Below are 22,250 nucleotides of genomic sequence, written 5' to 3' on the forward strand. Positions count from 1 at the left end.
TTAAGACTCCTTTTGTCCATTAATTATTTTTAAAGAAACACGAAAATTTATAATGTAAGGTCCCATTACTTTGTATCTTACGTTGTGGCCCCGTAGAAGCAAAAAAAAAAAAGAAGCAAAAAGAAGAAAAATAGGCTAACGATGTCGCACAGTAGAGAAATTACCGTATGGACAGGAGGAGAAGCTCGCAGACAATCTTTTACTTTCTATGAGGCTATCGGGGGGATGTGGAGGCATGAAGTCAAGGTAAAAGCCCATAGAGAGTCCATAAAAGCAACGGGACAAAATTATTCAACAACGTCTGCAAGATGTGGGTGATTCAGATTTGTCTTGGCACAGCGATTAGAAGACTTACAATTGTCAGACCCTTATGAAACAAAAATATATTGCAGTATATTGGCAAATATCATGTAATATATTAGGCATATATTCTTATATATATTTATTTTTTCCAATATATTGCAATATATTGAAAGCGGCAATCATTTGTATATTTTGCAATATATTATATAATATATGTATCATCAATATATTATTAAATGTATTCAAATATATAAAATATTAGAAATAAAAAGAGAAAATAATATATTACAATATATCACAATATATTTTAAGAAATATATTGGTAAATATATTTTCCTTTCGTAAGGGGACAGGTTGCTCACGTGACATCTACTTCATCAAGATCAGTTTGAGTCAGCGTAGTACGCTCGACCCCCAGGAAGTGCATGCATCTAACTGACTTCACTTGTCTTCGTTGAATTCAATGGGGTTGCTGTGTCCATTTCTTTTACTGTCTATGTTTAAAGCAAGCAGATTCAATGACAAGAACACTGCACTTAGGAGTTGTTTTATGGACTTTCCATTCCAGTATCTCACTTGTTTTGGCTTTTCAATTTCTTTAGATTGTATATACACTGGAGGACACTTTCACTTTTACACAATAGGATTCTTAAGGACTGTTGTATTGTATGATTCAAATGGACAATCTGCTTTAACAGCTTAAGTTGTTCTAGTTTTATTGTTTAAAGTTCCTTCTGAATTTATTCATTCTACTTTTGTCGTTTATCTCATCTTTTAAAGCACTTATTTTACCTCACACAGTGTAATTTAACCACATTTAATAAATGTAACCTCTTCCGATAAGGGCGAGCATTACAGAGTTGTTCTTAAAAGCTAAAGAATTCCAAATGAACTCTATTTTGACAGGAAAATACAACAAAGAATATGGTTTACATGAAGCATGTAGACTCTCTGGCTTTCTCTCTCTTTCTTTGCATGTGTGTGAGAAACAGCGCTCTCAGCAAAGAGATATATTTTTTTAATATATATATATAGTTATTACTACAGTGCATCCGAGTCTATCTTTTTTCATTAACCATATTGTATGTTGAAATAGTCACAGTTGGTGTTTAATATGTCAGGTACTTGATACTTTTAAATGTTTGGATCCACATGAATCCAGTTAAGTAACACGCCTTTAGGAAATGTCCTACAGTTCTATTGCAGATGAGAAAATATAAAAAAAATAGTCTTGCAGATGTAAATGCAGACATGAGCTAGACGTCTCCATGATGTATGAGTGCTATCAGAGATTTAAATTCTTCTCCCATAATCATTGCATCTGAAAAGAAAACGTCTCTAGGTTATGAATGTAATCCTAGTTCCTCGAAGGAACAAGACGCTGCGTCAAGCGCTTTGGGGAAACGCCTTTGGCAAGATCAACTCTGAATATTGTATGCTATCTGTTCAATGGAAGGGCGTGACGTCACAGGCGGGGTGACGTAGCGACCAGGAAGCTATAAAGGCACCTGCCACGCAGCTGACTTCAGCTTCGAGTAGGGAAGCAAGCGCCGACAGGGGTGCCGGGAGTATGGCTCTGCAACGCAGCGTCTCGTTCCTTCGAGGAACTAGAGTTACATTCGTAACCTAGAGACGTTCCTCTTCAGGAACTCGAGCTGCATCAAGCACTTTGGGAAACGATGTGCCAACGCTGCCAGACTACCAATCCTCTGCCTAGAGTGTATCCGAAGAGCACAGCTTAGGCAAGAGGACAGAAGAGCCAGGAGCAGCTCGCATATCGAGATTGTAAAATCTGGCAAATGTAGAGGGTGTGGACCATCCTGCAGCGTTGCAGATGTCCAAGAGGGACACACCTGCTAGAAAGGCCTTAGAGGCAGCCATACCCCTGAGTAGAGTGAGCCTTGGCTCCCAAAGGAAGGGGAAGACCAGAGGACTCATAGGAGACGTTGATAGCCTCGACTATCCAACAACTAAGGGTCTGCTTAGAGGCAGGGGAACCTTTTTTGGGAGGACCTTAGCAAACAAGCAATTTGGTCAGATTTTCTCCACAGGGCAGCTCTGTGGACATATGCGTCCAGTGCGAGTACTGGACACATACAATTTAGCTTCTCCTGGTCTGGCTCCCGAAAGGGAGGAGGGCAGAAGGCCTGTAGTACTATAGGCTGTGGCGTAACAGAGGGAACTTAAGGAACATAACCCGCTCGAGGGTATACGGAACCGTACTCGAGGTCTCAGCCTCAGTGCACCGTGGAGGAAATGTGTAACTAGGGGGTGTCTACCCACTGACTGACCATTGAAAGGGACGTGGTAAGCAGCTATGGCCGCCACGTACACCTTTAAGGTGGAGTGAGTTAACCCCGCAGAGAGCCTAGCTTGTAGAAACTCCAGAACTGTACCAACTGGGCAGTTAACAGGGTCAAGCTGGCGGTCTCTGCACCATGAGGAGAAGAGTTTCAATCTCAGGGGATACAGTTTACTCATAGAGGGAGCTCTGGATTGGAGGGGGGGTCTCAACAACCTTGGTTGAGAGACCGGAAGCTATGAGCTGTGCCCCCTCAGGGGCCACACCCACAACTTCCACAACTCCGGGCGAGGGTGAATTATTTTGCCCTGCGCCTGAGACAGTAGATCTGTCCAGATCGGAATCTCCCATGGAGAGCCGTCGAGGAGAGAGATCAGATCTGCAAGCCATACTGGGCCCAGCCAGAACGGGGCTACTAATAGAAGACGGACCACGTCCCGGCGTACTCTGACCAGAACTCCCGGGAGCAGAGCGATAGGGGGAAAGGCGTACAGACGAAGCCTCAGCCTGGTCTGTACCATAGCGTCCAGTCCCAGAGGAGCTGGATGAACTAGAGAGAAACAGAGGGGACATTGCAATGTTTCTTGAGTCGCAAAGAGGTCCAAAAACTCTCCATATCTACTTCACCACCTTGGGGTGAAGCCCCCCGGCCCCGTCCCCTGTCTCAACATTATGTCTGCTCCTACAGTCAATTTCCCAAGAAATACACTGCTCTGTGGTCCCAGAACGAGCTGTCCTGGGACCACAGAAGGATCTGGTGTGCCAGCTTGTACAAGGGGCGCGAATGCAGATCTCTCTAGTGACTGATATGAGAGATCGCCAATGTGTTGTCGGTGCGCACCAACACATGGTGACCTCTCAGGTCTAAGAGGAAATATTTCAATGCTCGATGCAAAGCTAGCATCTCTAGACAACTGGTATGTCATGTCAGATGGCAACCGCTCCACAGACCGCGGGCAGGGTGGCCACTTATCCCAACCAATGAGCATTACACGGTGACCAAGAGCTCCCAGCACCGGGCCCTGATTCAAAAACCAAGGTTTCTTCCACATGTCTAAGGCACGAAGGCTCGCTGCGTGACCTTGATAGTTCATAATGGATTCCCGCTCGGGGAAAATCCCTTCGTCTTGAGCCACCACTCTAGGGGTCTCATGTGCAGGAGGCCAAAAGGTATCACTTTGGACACATCTGCCATAAGCCCTAACAGTCTCTGAAACTGCTTGACAGTGAGTTACTGGCCTTCTCTGACCCTCTTGACTGAGGTAAGGATTGACTCGATCCGAGCAGGAGACATACGTGCCTGCATCATGATCGAATCCCACACTATGCCTAGATAGGTGGTTCTCTGAACTGGAGAAAGTACACTCTTCTTGGGGTTCAGTCTCAAACCCAGCTCCCCCATATGTGCGAGAACGGCATCTTGATGTCGAACCACCATCTGCTCTGATTGAGCTAAAATCCACCAATCATCGATATAGTTCAGAATGCGGATGCCCTGCATACGGAGGGGAACCAGAGAAGCATCTACACATTTCATGAACATGCGGGGTGAGAGTGCAAGGGAAGGGAAGTTCTTGATATTGGTGGGCTTTCCCCCCGAAAGTGAACCTCAGAAAATTCCTGTGTTGTGGAAGGATGGATATATGGAAGTATGCATCTTGAGATCTTTTGTGACAAACCAGTCCTGTCCGGACTCCCTGTCTAGAGGAGTGACCACCTCAATACAGCATGGGCAGGGAGGAACACACAATCTATAGCGTGATCTGGAATCATCCTTCAAATGTCATGTCTTTGCTTTGCTCTTTGGCATTATGTTGTTTATTGGGACAGACAACAATAAATAAGACTCACAAGACAGACTTTAGACATGCACACACAGAGCGCTTGCTGAAAGACGCGAAGCTGAAGTCAGCTGCATGGCAGGTGCCTTTATAGCTTCCTGGTCGCTACGTCACGCCCTTCCATTGAACATATTGCACACAATATTCAGTGTTGATCTTGCCAAAGGTGTTTCCCCAAAGCACTTGATGCAGCTCGAGTTCCTGAAGAGGAACTACTAATATGGTCAAGCACAAAAATAACTGCCTTCATGTCTTTAGTAACCCTGACAGTAGAGTTTTATCACCAAATGAAAATAACACAGCCACTTCACTGTTTTCAGTGCAAATACACTCACCTAAAGGATTATTAGGAACACCATACTAATACTGTGTTTGACCCCCTTCGCCTTCAGAACTGCCTTAATTCTGCATGGCATTGATTCAACAAGGTGCTGAAAGCATTCTTTAGAGATGTTGGCCCATATTGATAGGATAGCATCTTGCAATTGATGGAGATTTGAGGGATGCACATCCAGGGTATGAAGCTCCCGTTCCACCACATCCCAAAGATGCTCTATTGGGTTGAGATCTGGTGACTGTGGGGGCCATTTTAGTACAGTGAACTCATTGTCATGTTCAATAAACAAATTTGAAATGATTCGAGCTTTGTGACATGGTGCATTATCCTGCTGGATTTAGCCATCAGAGGATGGGTACATGGTGGTCATAAAAGGATGGACATGGTCAGAAACAATGCTCAGGTAGGCTGTGGCATTTAAACGATGCCCATTTGCCACTAAGGGGCCTAAAGTGTGCGAAGAAAACATCCCCCACACCATTACACCACCACCAGCCTGCACAGTGGTAACAAGGCATGATGGATCCATGTTCTCATTCTGTTTACGCCAAATTCTGACTCTACCATCTGAATGTCTCAACAGAAATCGAGACTCATCAGACCAGGCAACATTTTTCATCACATGTACATGCCGAAATCCTCAGTTGAACATGACACAACCCTCACAAAACATCTTATTACTTTTATTAAGTGATGTTACAGTACTCTCCCATCTTTTTCACTAGTGATCTCACATTCCCCATAACAAGTCTGGAAGATATGATCGATAGCTCCTGTTCTTTAGGCATCGTCTCCTCTGCTCCTACATGGCAAAAATGTCCTACTCAACTCCTTGAGGATTTCCAGGCTCTGGCTCTTACGCACTGTCAGAGATTCGTCAGCTGGCCCCTGGTGTAAACTCTGGCTCTCTGGGTCATGATGAAAGACTAATAGCTACTAGGAAAGAACCGGCAAAGTCACATAATTCTACTGACCAAGTAAATAATCTTTAAGAAATCCACATTGTGAAAAAGAGAAAACAGACAGAAACTGCATCCTGCATCATATCTGATTACTGTATAAACAGTATCCACTGCTCAAAAGTATGGGTTGGTATGGTTTTTTATTGGTTTTAAGGATGCATTTATTTGATTAAAAAAAAAGAAGCTAAACACAGTAATGATGTACATTTTTTTTTTTTTAATTTAAGATAAGATTTTAATTTCCTAGGAATGCAGTAATTTTCTCCAAATGCATGCGCAGACGGACACAGGATCATGTGCCCATTCAGGATATTAATAGTCTCATTATGCACCAGACACAGGCCGAAAGAAACTGCCTGCGGCTGAGAACGGGGTGCGAACTGACTATCATCACTGGAGTGCTGGATTTATAGCTTTTGTTTCACATTTCCTTAAGTGAACTATAAAGGTGGCGATGTGTAGAAGTTTGTCCTTCACAATGAGCTGTCTGAGCTAATTTTGGGTGCATATAAGACAAGTTTTTTCAGAGGCAGTGCCGGCAATGTCATGGAAGTGACACAAGTTTCTGAAAAAGAATTGAGTGACTAAGGTACAAATGATAGAATGAGCCGAACAACAGTTAGTAGGAACAAAAAAAGCTCAATATGATGTGACTTTATTTTAATAGGCAGGTTTAAATGGGGGGTGATTTCCCCCTTAAGAACAATCTGAACACAGTTTAAACTAAGGTACAGTAAGCAAGTTAGCAGCACTGGATCTAAGGGTGACAATAGGAACATACAGTAAGGAGAGATTGAAGCAGTTAAATATGGCAGTGCTAATCAATGGAAGGCCTTAAAAGCTGTATGCGACAGACAGCCTGCATAATACAATGAAGGTTATAAATGATTTGAAGTCATTTCATGTAGTGTAGAAGTTTATACAAGCTGTAGGTGATGGAGCATCTTACTAATGATCATTTATTAATGGAAGACGAATGTGAATTAGTAATCTGATATGGAGATGTGTTTTTAAATGTTTATTTTTGCTCTTAGGCTGAAATGCGCTGGTATTGTTTAAAATTATTAAAGTTCCCTTCATCACAAGAGCTGGAAAGATCATAATCATAAATAGATTATTATTATTTTTTTATTTTTATTTCACAATATTTGTAAAATACAGATACAAATTAATACTACAGTATTTGTTATACTATCAAAACATCTAATAATACAATTGAATATAAATATAACTAAAACGTTGCTAGTTATTTACTTGTCTTTAAATATGTTGTTGAGTCAATATATGTGAAATGAATGAAAGGAAGACATTCACAGACATCAGCGAACGAGCTCATTTGTTTTAAGCAGGCTGCTACAGACCATGCCAATGGACCTTAGGAAAAGAAGAGCATCAAGGAAGGATTCTTTGAACACATGTAAAAAAAAAAAAAAACTTGTGAGTCACTGATTCAGTCACTCACTCTGAATCATTCACCTCATTCTCTCACACTGAATCAGTCTCAAACTTTTCATTAGTTACTACTAGAACACAGACATCCCATCATGCACCCTTATCTTCTTGTAGTGTCCAGAGTCATTATTTAGTCTTTAATCAAAAACAGCAACCAAACATTTGCTTGAGGGCATAATTTGCACGTGTCACTATTGACTACAAACCTTCTCTAAGACACTTACATAGTCGTGGAAAAATCATGTTACAGTGATGATATGAGGTGGTAATACCAAGGTATGTATACCATGATATTAAGGGATAATTATTTTGCATTGTAAACAGTATAAAATGTTTTTGCAGGATTGTTTTAATCGATGGCAGCTTCACTTGATTCACAAATTCACTGGTTTTGCACTACAGGAATGTCTTCAGTGAATTATTGGCTATGTATTTACTTGCTTCTGATTATATTTAAATTAGAGCAATATAATTCACAATTACTTACATTTAAAAAACCAGTCATTTCAGCATGTATTCACAGACATGTATATAAGCGAGTGTTCTTAAAACAGTTTGTCTAGTTAACATCTTCAAATACTGTCACTCTGGTTGGAGAACTTAATGAATTGACAGAACGCCACTTGGTGGACAAAACTGAGAGTGCATCCCTATGTGCATATGAACAAATATCTAGAAGCAAATTACACATGGAATATAGTGCATTAAAATATCAGTAGAATTTCAAATGACAGTTTACACATTACTACAAACTACTTTCATTTTTTTTTCTCTGTGCAGAAACAGAATCTGTTTATGAAGGCAAGTGTCAGGATGAACTGATGTGACTGGACCAAACCCCTATACCTTGTTCTGCAGTTTATGCTGAGGATACAAATGATAAAAATCGTCTTTCGTGTGAGTGCTAATGGGACATTTCTGTCTCTGTCTCGTGCTGTGCATGTGCTTTTGTGAAGACCTGTGTGTAGCTTGCTGCCAGAACAGGCTTTTGCTTTGCTTTTACTCCTGTGCTTTACTTTACTTTGCTTCATTGGCCCAAGTAAAAAAAATAATTAATTCAAAAAGCCCGGTCCCAAGGTCCCAATCCAACCATTGTCTGACCATTGTCTGACCATTTGGACAAGTAATAGCAAGTGTCCAAAATGCAAATGGTGAAGGACACGTTTCTATTTTCCCTAAATGTCCCTAGAAAAGTCCTTAATGTTAAAGCAGTTTCTAATAGTATTGCTTGCCTTGGCCTCAGTAATATATATCAGCTAAAGCAAGTAACATGACGAAAAGAAATGATTTCTAAACCGTTTGATTGTCAGAGCTAGAACAAGGACTTACTTTTCGTCCGGAGAACAGCATACACAGCTGGTGCATGGACCCTCCATTCTTAGTCAGCTCTTTCTTCAGGGTTTTGGGTGACGGAAGCATCCAGCCTCCCTTCTGTGTCCCGGTCACCTCCACACAGTTGATGGCATTGTCAGATGTGAAGCAGGTTGTGCGAGGGTCCTGGAGAAGACTGCCCTCGCTGTGTGTGCGTCTGCGCAGGGAATTCTGCACGCTGAGTCCACCCGAGTGCTTTTCACAGGAAGTGGATTCTACCATGCTCCTCCGTTTGCTGTCACTGCGTTCCAGGTAGTTATCATCACTGTCCTCCTCATCCTCCTCCTCCTCATCATCATCTTCATCTTCATCTTCTTCATACTCTTCATCAGTTCCGGGGGTGGAGAGGGCATCTGTACTGAAGGACCGATCTAATCGCAACTCAGGGATGACAAATGATGAGGAAGAGGATGAAGGTGGAGCGTTTGTGTCCACTGCCTCTGAAGCATTATCCTCATCAACAACCAGATGTTTTTCATCTTCACTATCTCTCGCGTGTGCTTGCGAGAGCTCCTGCTCTCCTTCTTTCGCTTCGGTCACGGGCTCAGTATTCCCCCTCTCCTCCTCTTTCTCTTTGTCTTCATCCTCCCTCCACAACTCATTCATGCCGCTCTCTGTGCTTTTCCCATCTTCCCCCTCAGCAGAGGGCGGAGGTGTTGGTGGAACCAGAGGGCTGCACAGATCCTCCAGCAGGGTGAGACCACTGGACTGAGGGCTGCTCGCAGCGGTGACTAATGCATCGGACAGGTGGCCCAGGGAACAGTCATCCTCAGAGGTCATTCTCAGGCCCCTGAGGTCACATGGCTCATCCTGTTTGGGTTCGAACATCTACCAACAGAAGAACACAGTGTTGCAAAACCGTTACATTACTAGTGTCTTTACTAGTGTCACAATATCACTTAATTACAGTCAGTAACTGCAGAACAATTATTGTAGAAATAGTGCAGAAAATATACAGTAATTTGCTGTAGTTAAGAAGAAATGCATTTCAGTGTAATGTGCTTCTGTCAATGTTCAAAGTGGCACTAAAAGCTATTCAGTTTGATTTAAACATATGAACATGAATCTTGCAACATTTTATTTTGCTGTTTGTTGGAAGTTATGTGTGTTAATCAGACAGTTAGTCATGATAAAATATAATATCAATTTCCATACCCAGCGATATGATATTTGTTGCTCACCTGATGTCTACCTATAGGGATATGACGCCCATCACGGCATTCCTATATAAGGTCTATTCAGTATTATTACATAGTTGATTGACATGTACTCTTTGCCCACAAATTATCACTGAAGTTGGGCTAATTTGACTACCCCAAGAACAGTCACAATCTGCCTTCCTTGTGTAAAGGAACAGGATAGCAAGAAGAGGTTCAAGCATCCACATCAGCTGGCTATATTTCACCCTCTATTCATCTCAGAATGTCTTCACGACGCTGAGCTAAGTTATCTTATTTTATTCTCTTTTAGTCACTTATCACTTTTATGCAGACATAGTGTACATGTCTTTACCTTCCTGTCGGGTCAAACGATTGCTGCTTTTTTCAGCAATCTCATCTCTTGCCTTGAGAAAAGAAATTAGGGATGTCTAAAAATGGCCTCAAGCTCGATGAAGACAGACTGTCTTTGGCTCTTCATTATGAATTGCTAATACTGACAATTACTGTCGGTGCTTTATCTTTAAACTTGCACAACAACACAGTTGTGCAACCTGGGTGTTATCATAGATAAGCAGATAAATGATGCTGTTAAAGTCCGTGTGAACCGGAAGTTGCTGCCAACTTTATTTCAGTGTTGTGACGCATTTCCATCTGAAACGGAATACTGAATAGAGGGAATGGTTTTATGTTTGCGCTCCTCCTCCCTGTCTCTCACTCATAGCAATCTAACAGTTGGAGGGGTGTGTTTAAAGATATTCTGCTCAAGCCATCAACTGATGTCATCAGAAAAGCAATGCCATTCCAGAGTGGAAGTAAATGATTGAAATTATGAAATGAAACTTACGTTTTTTTATTTTTATTTTTATTTTTTTTTACAGTGGATTAACTTGCACGGATTAATTGTTTACATCAAGGCTAGCAATTTGCGCTAGTAAACAACATTTTTATTTCATGCCGACTTTAATGGGAGCTCAGGTACACTGCCAAAAAAAGGATACAATGATATGATGAAAAAAAAAGAAGTAATTGAATTTAGACAGTGAAAGGTTGAATGAAGGTTGAAAAGGATTATTTACAGTAGTTCATGAAAGCCAAAACACTTGAGGAAAAGAGGTTTGAAAATATACTAGCAGTAATCACAGACATTCACATTTAGATGAAATTAGATTAGATTTCAGATTAGATTTCTCAGAGGGGATAGCCAAAAAATCAAACAAACAAAAATAGACACAATAAGTAATTTGGAATTACTGGAATGTGTACAGAGAATGTGTGAAAAAAAAAAAAAAAAAAAAAAAAAACTCACTCGCCACAATGTGAGTCAGTGAAATACAAATTTCTCTCAAAAATTAGACCCGTCCCAATGGAGTTTTACTCATCATAACCCATAAAAGTCACATGGTATTACTTCATTTAATCATTAGATGGGCCTCAGGTCAGCTCTTTTACAATACAAACCTCTTTTTTTAAATGGGGGAACATATCATTCTATCTTTTATATATTAACCTATGCATTTTTTCTGTCTTTGCTTTTTAAGTTGTCAGGAAAACATATTTCACCATCTTCTGTCGGAAATGCATCCCGTTTTAACAGTAGAAGATGATGAAAAATATATAAATGACCAGAAGTGGGCATATCAGGCAGGGGGGATAAAACCAGTACTGATTACCAGGGCACCAAAGGAAGAGAGGGCCCTTGAAAAGTCTGGAATATATATTTTCAAGGGGGTGGGGCCCATTAGGACTGCCTTTGCATAGGGCCCGGGATCTTGTGCAGCGCCCCTGATTATCAGGGAAACTAGTTTACTACTTCTAGTTCTTCATCTAGATCAAACAGTTAACTAGATTTTGCTGCCTCTCAAAACATCATTACATGGCAGACAGACAGGTACATATATATATTTTTATTTGATGCTAAAACTATAGCAAATGATGGTCTACATACCAGGAATGCATATTTAATTTTAGCTACCTACTGGAAGCCTGTGTCTACCTTCTGCATCACTGTGTCATTTAATGTTTCACAACACTATTCTAATCAGCTCTCCCTCGAAACCAGCCCATGCTGCTTACCACTCACTCTAATAGTGTGTAACCAAAGCTGGTGAGAAATAAACTCCTCTGAGTGCTTTTCAGAAGGGTTTACTGCAACAGAAAACAAGCTCAGCTGATGCAGCCAGAAGCAGAAGTCATAAGACGGAATTCATATTACCCTGCTCACATGATGTACGGCATATTAGCTCTCTCCCATCCATAACTGGAGCTTCACTACGAATGAGCCTCTTATCTCGCCTGTGGTATTTTTAGGTTGTGTGAAAGATTACTACCGAACCGAGCGACGCTGAGGAAATTAGGACACAAGAACCGAAGACAGATGATTTCCTTAAACTCTGAATTTTGCTCTGTTATCTGTGACGGGATGGTTCAGTTGGTGTTCGTTGAGTCCCTCATGCATCACTTTTTTTTCCACACTTACATAATGTGAAGAAAAAGAAAAAAACTTGAAAGTGTTTGGATAAAAAGAAACATATAGAATAAGACAGCGACATATGAGAACTCAGATATCAACTACATTTATTTATCTGAAAGAAATGAAGAGAGTGGATTATACAAAGACTAAAGTATATATCAACTCAATGTTTTGCCTGTACAAAACTCCCAAAATGAAAAGGTCATTTTGAGGGTATTGCTAAGGTGTTCTAAGCATTTCATCACATTTCTAGGTAATTGTTAATATTCTGGGTGATTTCTGGTTGACTCAAAGTGAAAGTTATGCCTTTGCAAACACCACTAATTATTTATCCAATAAGGGTGCAGTATTACTCTATTCTAGATGCTTGTACTGTACAACCTTTTAGTCACTCCAAGGAAATCATCTAATCTATTATTCATTCAAAGCACTAAGCTGTCCAACATAATGACTGGAAAATGTATTTTCTCATCAAATGAGTCTGCAGAATTTGCCAAGATACTGTGGATTATACAAAATAACTTTGAATGGTATGGACACTTACATTTGCATGTGAAACCAGAGTCGTTCCTAATATAAGATGTGTGACGTTTTAGACTCATTCTATGCAAGTACGTGAACACAGACAGTGTGCAGCTAGCAATGCAATGTCTTGTTTTCATTGCATTGTGTTCTGAAATGTGTCTGACTGCAATTAATGGAATTTCTTCTTCAGCGCTGAAAGGGCGGTACAGAAAACATTAACACAAACTGTCTTTTTCTACATAAAATTTTCTCAGTCAGGTCAGCTACTGCAAAGAAGGAGCAACAGTATGAAGCATCTTTATTTAAAGGGGTCATGACCTGGAGAATCAAAATGTTTTTGATATTTACACACCATAAGTGATCAAAACCATAAGTTTCAGAACATAAGAGTAACTCCCCAGTTTAAAATATGAATGATTCTTTTCTACCCTTCTTGTGTCCTGTGTAATCAAAGAGGAGTGTTCGGAACAACTCGTGTATGTCCATCAATCACAATAGTCATATTGCTGTTGGATATAGATGTCGAGTAAGACCGGCAAACTCACATGTTGTTCTGTCAGAGGATGAAAAGAAACTGCATCTCCTAAAACTTTGCATATCCTTCCTAGTTTCTTTTTAATGACATCAAGATAAATTTTTAATTTGCCGCAGTGTCTTTTGTAATAATAATATCACTATTTACCACTAAATACCAACTCGACATGTGCCAGTATTCATCACAGTAATGAATATGCACAATATTGTTATGTGGGCACTTCTAAATACCGTGAATAATTATATATTACAAATTATTCTGAATTTGGAATGCATTTTAAGAATACTATTCCCATCAACTGGCAAAAATGCACAACACAGTTGTATGCTGCTTAAAAACTCATGTATGCTCTGATGTAAACAAGCTCACATGAGAAGCACATGTGAGAGACGCTCAGAATGAAAGCACATTCACTCTCTGACAGCAGATGACGCTAAACTGCAGAAAATGCAGCCCTTGCCCTAAAAACCCCATAAATAAAGCAGCTGCACTACTTTTAAAATATATTTAAATAATTTTAAATAGCCATTCAGATTTGTGTATTCACTGTGATGTCCATCACAGTGCCAAATACTTAAATATTTAGACTAAATAGGCTATTTATGTTCAAACTTTTTATTTTATTTTTTAATTTTTTATCTGGACTACAACATGCCCTAGACATTGTTGGAAAGTGTTATGACTCTTTATTATTCATTCACACTTTACATTAGGGATTCAGTAGTTAGTTAGTTAACTAGTTAACACAAACTGCCAATTAAAAATTCTTCTGAACATTCATTAATCGTAGGTATTCCAATATTTAACATTCAAATCTAAAGTTGCAACTGTATTATTTAATGAGCTAACAAGAACTAAGACTTGTATTTTTACAAGTCTATAAAAATAAAAATAAAAAATAAAAATAAAAAAGATTAATAACTTCGGTAGCAAATATAGAAATATTACTTTATTGTATTTAAATGTTAAGTTATTTTCAATATAAGAAAAAAAAGTAATTTAATATGTTATAATGTATTATGAACACTTTAAAAATAATAATAAAAAAAAAAATTCCAATACCATATACCGTGAAAAAAGCATGAGCAATTAATCACAGGAAAATTATATACCAGCATATCCCTAATACCAACACTAATGAAAATTAAGCAATTAAGCAAGCAAAACCAAGTATCACGCTGTAACAGGCTGTTGTAGTTGTTGTGGTTTCTTTGTTTCAATTTCTTCTGCCTCGGACTCATATATACTTTATATGGCTCTGTCACAGTGATTGCCATCTTGAGTATCAAAACATGGATACGATGCAATAATGTTATCCAACCTCAGCAGTTGCCATTTACTTCCGTTTCTGTAAGAGGTAACATTCCTTGAAATTTAGACTTTTTCACAGAGAGTGAAAATAAGGATGGACAGTGGTCATTTTTACAAATATTGTTATGCAAAAAAAGTTGCAAAGCTTATAAACTAACTTTACAAATTAAACTGCATTTCATGACACCTTTAAAGTTAACACATTGTGTATTTAAAGGACAGCTCACTAATATAACCAAGAATTTGCATCTGCATATTTGCGTGATAGCTTTTCTGGTATAAGACTCTGAGAGCAATAGGTCTGGTGTTGAGCTGTGATCCCCTGCTGCAAATGTCAAATACAGCAAGTGTGTAGAATAAATGTCATGCTGGAGGAAGTCACAGATCACACAAGAGGCAAAGCCATTGTTGAATGAGGCGGAAAGAGCTACAGCAAATGTAGGTCATGAATGATTTACCTCCACACAACCAGCTTAACATAGCTTAATTTAAATTAAAATTTTGAATATTTAGCATTTTGAAATCAACTTCTAAATGTCTGTTCAGTGGTCCCTATAACATGACAATTTTAATTTGTGGTACTTCTAATTAAGTGATAAAATGCAGTTCCAAATGTTGTACAAAACAAATATACTAATCTATGCAACAATAAACTGTGTAGCACTTTGTTTTACTATCAAATTATATGTAATATCTAATTATTATTAATATTTGGAAAGTTTTCCTTGACCTTTTGCGATCTTGGCAAAAAGTCTCAATATTTATTTCCACAACATGTTGCATGATGGGATACACTTAGCCTCGAATACTGCTCTGGAGTAGTATTTGAGATAGTGTGGACTAAGTGTGCGTTAAGGGCACTGCGCTTTGGCTTACTTTCTGTCGAGTGCATGTGCTCACAAGTGGCCAGATCGCAAGTGTGGGTATTTGGACAAGGCACAAGTATATTTTTAAGTATAATTTATGTAGCAAGTATACTAATATCAGTGTTCTAGTAGTATACTTGTAAGTGTACTGTTTTAATACTGCTTGGGACTAAAGTGGCCCACTTTCTAGTATGTAAAAGTATTTTATATACACTTTGAGTACACAACTAGTTTACTTCTATGTTTGTAGTTTGTAATGCAATTATACTAAAAGTGAACTTGTAGTTATACCGATAGTTTACTAAATAAATACGTTGTACACTTTGAATTATAGTCTCAGTAAACTACTAGTTTAGTAGTTTTATACTGCAAGTATACTAATACGTTTTCTTTAAGTGAACTTTACGTCATACTTTAAGTATACTACTATGTCCCTATTTAGGTTTAAATTTGTATATATTTTGTTATATGAATATCTGAACATACAAAAAATCCAAAGAAAGAACAGGCTATCTGCTTGTAAATGAAAACATGTTATTATATCCAGTGTTTAGAATAACGGCGTTTAAAAGAACGGCGTTAGGTAACGATGTTATTTTTTCAGTAACGGGGTAATCTAACTAACTACAACGCCGTTACCATTATTGGACATTAAATGTGGTGCATTACTATGCATTAATTTAATAAACTATGTAATCTGAATGCACCTCTGGCTCACACAGCGAGTGAGGAGGTGGGCTAATAACGAGATAAGCGATTATGATTGGCTAAGGCAGAGTCATGTGTTTCATGGTAGCCAATCAGAGCCAGTGTTTTTACACACATGCCGGCACATGCGCAAGCAGCGCTAAACACACAACACACACGCAAAAGCTACACAGAGATTCGCAGCAGCAGCAGAAATGGCAAATCAGGAGCAATCCGATGAAAAGTTGGCATTTTCAAGATGGAGATATAAGCACTACTTCAAATTCATTGCAGTCAAAGGCAAGAACGTGCATGTAACCTGTACATGTAATGTGTGACACACGCATCCAAAGCTAGTGGCCAAAAAACACTTTTCTTACAAATATAATACTTGAAGTGCAGGATAAAACTGTCTGTTGACATGCAATAAATATCGAAAGTTATGTACGAACACCTGTCTGTTCTACTCATTTTAACTGACTTGTGAAAACTGTAAAATATATATTCTTTGACATGTAGCAATTTTTTTTTTTCACAGTAATGCAAATTACTGAGTAACGAGTTACTTTTATATAGAGTAATTCAGTTACTAACTAAGTTACTTTTTGGAACAAGTAGTGAGTAACTATAACTAATTACTTTTTTAAAGTAACGTTTCCAACAGTGATTCTATCACCATGCATTCTTTTTTTTAAACACTTTAAAGTTTCTTAAAAAATAAAAAAAAATAATACAGTTTTGAACAAAAAGCTGAAAAAAGACTATGAATTGGATTCAGAATGATAATCAAAATGTAGATGGAGTCGATCAGCACCCAAAAGCTTGACTGTAATTATTAACTCTTCATTGGTCGACATTTTATTTCCATATTGTTACAGTTTTGATGCTGTTTCATGACAGATGATCAGGTTAGATTACATGTGTTAGTATCTGTTGTTTCTTTTTCTTCTTCACTTTTTTTTGTGGAAATTCTGTGCAGAAGATGTGTACTAGCGCCCTCTACCATATAACAATGAAAACACAGATTCTAGGAGCACAAGTATAGCTCAAATATATTTAAACTTTTTATAAGTATGAGTCAAGTTTACTTAAATGTCATTTTAAGTATATTTCTCAGAAGAACATAAAGGCCATTTCTGGGAAGTACATATGTCAACTAAAGGAATACTTTCCTATTTTTAGTTTAAAAGAAGTATACTAATAGCACATTTGAATAAACGTATTTTTCGTAAGGGTTATGAGGGGAATGATTTAGCGCATTCCATTGAGAATTAAACACTGCAGCGCGTAAACAAAGCATTATCTATTTATTGATTGTCTGACTGACATATAAAACAAGAAACCACAGTTCACTTGGTTTTTATGGTTTGAGGTTGGAATCGTTGAAAGGAGCAGAGCTGCCCATCCTCAATACTGATTGAAAGATACAAAGTGGACTGCATTTTAGATTGCTTATTTTGTTCAAGTGTATTAGCTACTCAAGTCCACATGTCATACTAACAAGGAACTTATGAACATAGTCGGCTTACCATGTTTTTGGGAAATGCACACCTGAATGGAAGCACTGCCTAGATTTCCACAAATGGGCTTAAAGGCTAAATATGTCGTTTTTGCCACTGAAGAGTGCGTATTCAAAATAAACAAAGACCAGGTAGTGTAGTTTGATGACGCCATGACTGATTGTGGAATAATGGGAGTTTTGTGGAATAATGGGAGTTTTGGTCTTCATCCTCACAGCCATTGCAATAAGATGTGACTTGGGCAGAGATCATGTTCATGGATGAGCTAATGATTTATTAACTTAGTAGAATGAAGCATGGTGAGGTTGAAAGCCATCAAAGTGAAACAAGGCCGCTGAACGAGAGCAACACGCGGCTCAAAAGTAGCAGAACTCCTCCTTCCTGTTGTGAATATGCGGGGGGAAAAGCAGTTTAAAAGTTCTGTTATAATGCTACTCTGTGCTGTCGTTGCCGGATTATTAAAACGCACAACATTTTAAAGCATCTATGGTGTTTCCATGTTTTCTAAAAAACTAAATAGAGAGGTTATGGTGTCATTGGCAGGCGAAACAATGACACTATGGACATGGCCTGTGTCGCTATTTAAAATAGCTTATTTCTCTGTATTTAAACATTCTTTGAAACATTTTGTATAATATAAGAACACAAGTCAGCAAACTATATAACACTGTTCTAGTGATTTTTGGATATTTCAATTATTATAATAATAATCATTTTAATTGTGCCTTTAAGTGGGCATGCAAGACTGAAGGAACCATCAGAGATACCCACTCTGTGCAGCACGGTCCAAGGAAGTGGAACCTGCACTTGAGCAGAGTACAATGTTTTCAAGGCCTTTACAACACGGGAGAGATTCTAAGCACGCCTCATATGAGAATGACCAAGCCTTATTGTCAGAAGCCTCCAGCAAGTATTGATCTCCTCATCTTCACAGTCAAACATGACCGGACACGGCGAACCCATTGTGCGCATGTCATCACAAGCAAACTAATAGAGCAACACCATTTCAAGAGAAGATGAGACTCATAAGCCTTGAGCAGGCATTAGCTTATCATTGGAGACCTCGTGATCAGTGTCTTGTTCTTGCTTCCCTAGCTCACATGGCCCCTCAGGCACCACAAAGGTTGGAGAGATTTCTTTTTAAAGAAAGCAATCTGGGAGAGAAGCAATTTTTAGCCTCATGCACTCGTAATGTGCATAGACGTGAGCAGCTCAGCTGAGTCAGGGTGAAACAAAGACAAGATGGAATTAGGATGCTGAAAACAATATTCTGACAAAATTGTGGTTTTATGTTAATACATATACCTATTAACAAGGACACCTCCATACAGGGATGAGCATCATCCGCCAGTGAATTTGCAAGATGCTATACAGGCTTCAGAGATTGTCACTCCTAGGCATATTTTCTATAGTGTCAGTTACTGAAGTGAATGACTTGAAAGGGAACACTGCCTTTAATAAATAAATTAATAAATTAATTAATATGTTATAGTTGGTGCACTAATGTCAGTCACATCTCAAACCTAGCTGGAATATTGTCTAAACCAGTAGCCTTCAACACTTGAGTTGTCTTAAGGGTAACACTTTAGAATAAGGTTCCATTAGTTAATGTTAGTTAATGTATTAATTAACATGAACAAACAATGAATAATACATTTATTACTGTATTTATTCATCTTCGTTAATGTTAGTTAATGAAAATACAGTTATTCATTGTTAGTTCATGGTAATTCACAGTGCATTAACTAATGTTAACAAGCACAACTTTTGATTTAAATAATGCATTAGTAAATGTTGAAATTAACATGAACTAAGACTTATAAATGCTGTAGAAGGATTGTTCTTGCTTAGTTCATGTTAACGAAAGTAGTTAACTAGCATTAACTAATGGAACCTTATTTTAAAGTGTTACCGTCTTAAGTAATCTCAACTAGAGAATCTAAAAGATAAAGAATCCCAGACAAAAGTAATACCTCACAACAAAATGTATTATTTCATAATTATCAGGAAGGTTTTTTTTATTGCAAATATTTCTTTAAGAACCTTGAATCAAGTAAACTAAATGGATGAATCTCAGAAACCTGTCATACATATGTTATTAAAAAATCAAAAGCAAGAAAAGGGAAATTAAATAAGGAAAAGTATGCCCATTTTAAGGACCATTAATATTGTCTGCTTTGTGATATTTTTCAGGGCTTTGCAACTCCCAGCAGCTCTGTGGTGGCACTGCAGGGAATACTCCAATTATTGTTTGAGGAAAATTTGTGTTAAACAAAAATACAACATTAAGTTACAGAATATTGAGTGCAGAATATTAACTGTTTAGAATTTCAGATTTAGTCAGGTTTACTGTATATCGGTAACTGCATGTACTGTAAATTGCATCAAGCCAAACAGAGGTGTTTTTGCAAGTAGTGGGTGAGTAGTTGACTGCATTATTGTGTGCTGTCTCATCCAATATTTCAAAAGCTTGTGTTGACAGGTTTATAGAACATTTTCATATGTTTTCTGCTAAGTTCAGCTAGTGTCAACCAAAAAAAAAAAAAAGAAAAAAAAAGATAATTTTCATTAAATAATAATGTTCTGGCACTCAACTCATTAGAGGCACACTTGACTAACATGACCTGCCTAAAGCTACCATCATCTTCTGATCAAACATGTATACACTCTCATAATTTTTGTCAATCCATTAGAAGTAAATGCAAAGCCAACATCTTACTCTCTATCTGGAATTGCATTCATAATGTTCAGGATTCAGACACACATTGTCAGTTTAAGTGTTTTTTACTGTCTTGAAAGATTCAGTCACCAGGAATCGACCAAAGAGTAATGTTGGTGAACATTAATGCTAGGATGATTGATAAATCAATGGGACACTGAAGATAATTGGCAGCTGTCCCGGTGGGTCCACGTTCCCAGAATGAGGGAAATCAGTGGGAGAGACATGACTTTACAGCGGCATCAGTACAGCATTAGAAACAGCAGATTAAAGGCCTAACTGTTGGGATGGTGGGCAAACACAAGGCGAGGGGATGTGCCTCACACACCAAAACACCTCCAGATCACATGCATACCCACTAACAAGAGGAACGAGGTGAGATACAGAGACAATACACACATATTTACCGTAATCATGACAACTTTCTGAATACTTTTAGCATGTTAATGGATATGGCAATGTTAATGTATTTGGTCTTGGTTTACTATATCTGCTACGTGCACTGCTGCTGCTTTAGTAAAAGAGACTTATTGCCAATTAGGGCTTGCATAGACTAGTTGAGTAGTCGAGTGATCGACTATTTCAACCACTAGTTGGCGCTGTCGGAAACAATTGACTACTCGAGCATGCATTAACCATAATGCGTACAAAGAGTTTGCAAGTACGATGTCAATTTTAGGATTACAATATTGCATGTAGCTGTTACTTTCTATGACCTTATCTATGTTGCATGTAAAATTAAAATATTTAAATAGTGGCGTGCCTGAAGCCGAATACCTTATTCCCAATGGCACAGATAATGGAGCCAGGGGATGAGCGCAATATTATACACAGACCTCTAAAGTCACGAGTGTGAAGTGAATCAATGTAAACTTTATGAGTGAAAAGATCGCAAATCAAACACAACATTACTGTTTTCTCTCCCTGCATCTTTCAGAAATCAGAGCTTGGCAAGAATAATACCACCTATAATAATACATCATACACGTTATATTATTTGTATATATTTAAAAGGCAATGCTTTAAAGTTTAGGCTATGATATGATACGAATGAAAGGAATAAGCACAGTGTGCTCACCAATCAAACAGCATGCTGCGCATCTCTAGAGAGAGCAGGCTAATAATCAACTTAGATACAGATACATTTTCTATTTGGCCTACATGTTTGCATCTTTATTGTGATTTAGTCATGTTCAAATGATCACTAAACGTTTGTCATGACATCTCTCTGCTTGCATGATAAATATTATTTTAGAAATTAATAATTATTTTAGTTTAACACGGCATACTTGTTCAGTGATAACTATGAAAAAAAAGATAGCCATTATGGACTTATCAAGTACTGTACGGCATTGTATCCGAATGTAGATATGAAAAATTGTGTGATTGTTACAGACACAAATACAAATACTGGCTGTTACATGAAAATGTAAATATGTAATGTCATAATAGTTTTGACAATTTATATATGTAATTGTTGAATAAGGCTATGAATTAATAAGCATTTATTGATAATAAAAAAATATATTTAATGTCTTTTCATTTACAGTAGCATGAACCACGAGTAGTCGAGTAACTCGATTATTTTTTTAAATAAAAAATCGACTAGTAGAAATTAGTAGTCATGCAACCCCTACTGCCAATAGATACACAGACACATTGCTGTGAGCACGGAAGATATGCTGCTGCTGCATGAATATGTTTTAGCAGATATAGACAGGCCGAGCTGGGAGAGGTGAAGGGTTTCAGGGGAACTTTACACTGTACACACTCAGCTTTCCAAAAAGCTGTCACTGGGCTGTTACCCTAAGGCAATAGTGTGGTCGGAACAAAAAAGGTACATTTGCACCTTGTTTACCCCTAAATGGTATATTTTAGTACTTTAAAGT

General features: G+C 38.2%; 1 protein-coding gene across 3 annotated transcripts in view; it reads right to left on the minus strand.

Moving 5' to 3' along the window:
* Positions 1-22,250, minus strand: part of LOC127989788 (regulator of G-protein signaling 3) — a 63,829-nt gene that overhangs the window by 37,214 nt on the left and 4,365 nt on the right. For 2 of the 3 annotated variants that reach the window (XM_052591449.1, XM_052591450.1), the window contains exon 2: positions 8,527-9,396. In XM_052591449.1, coding sequence (XP_052447409.1) covers positions 8,527-9,396 — 870 coding nt within the window. Of the gene's footprint in view, positions 1-8,526; positions 9,397-22,250 lie in introns of those variants that run through there. The other variant, XM_052591451.1, reaches the window with a different exon arrangement.

The sequence above is a fragment of the Carassius gibelio genome, chromosome A5 (assembly GCF_023724105.1).
Source record: "Carassius gibelio isolate Cgi1373 ecotype wild population from Czech Republic chromosome A5, carGib1.2-hapl.c, whole genome shotgun sequence".
Classification (NCBI taxonomy): domain Eukaryota; kingdom Metazoa; phylum Chordata; class Actinopteri; order Cypriniformes; family Cyprinidae; genus Carassius; species Carassius gibelio.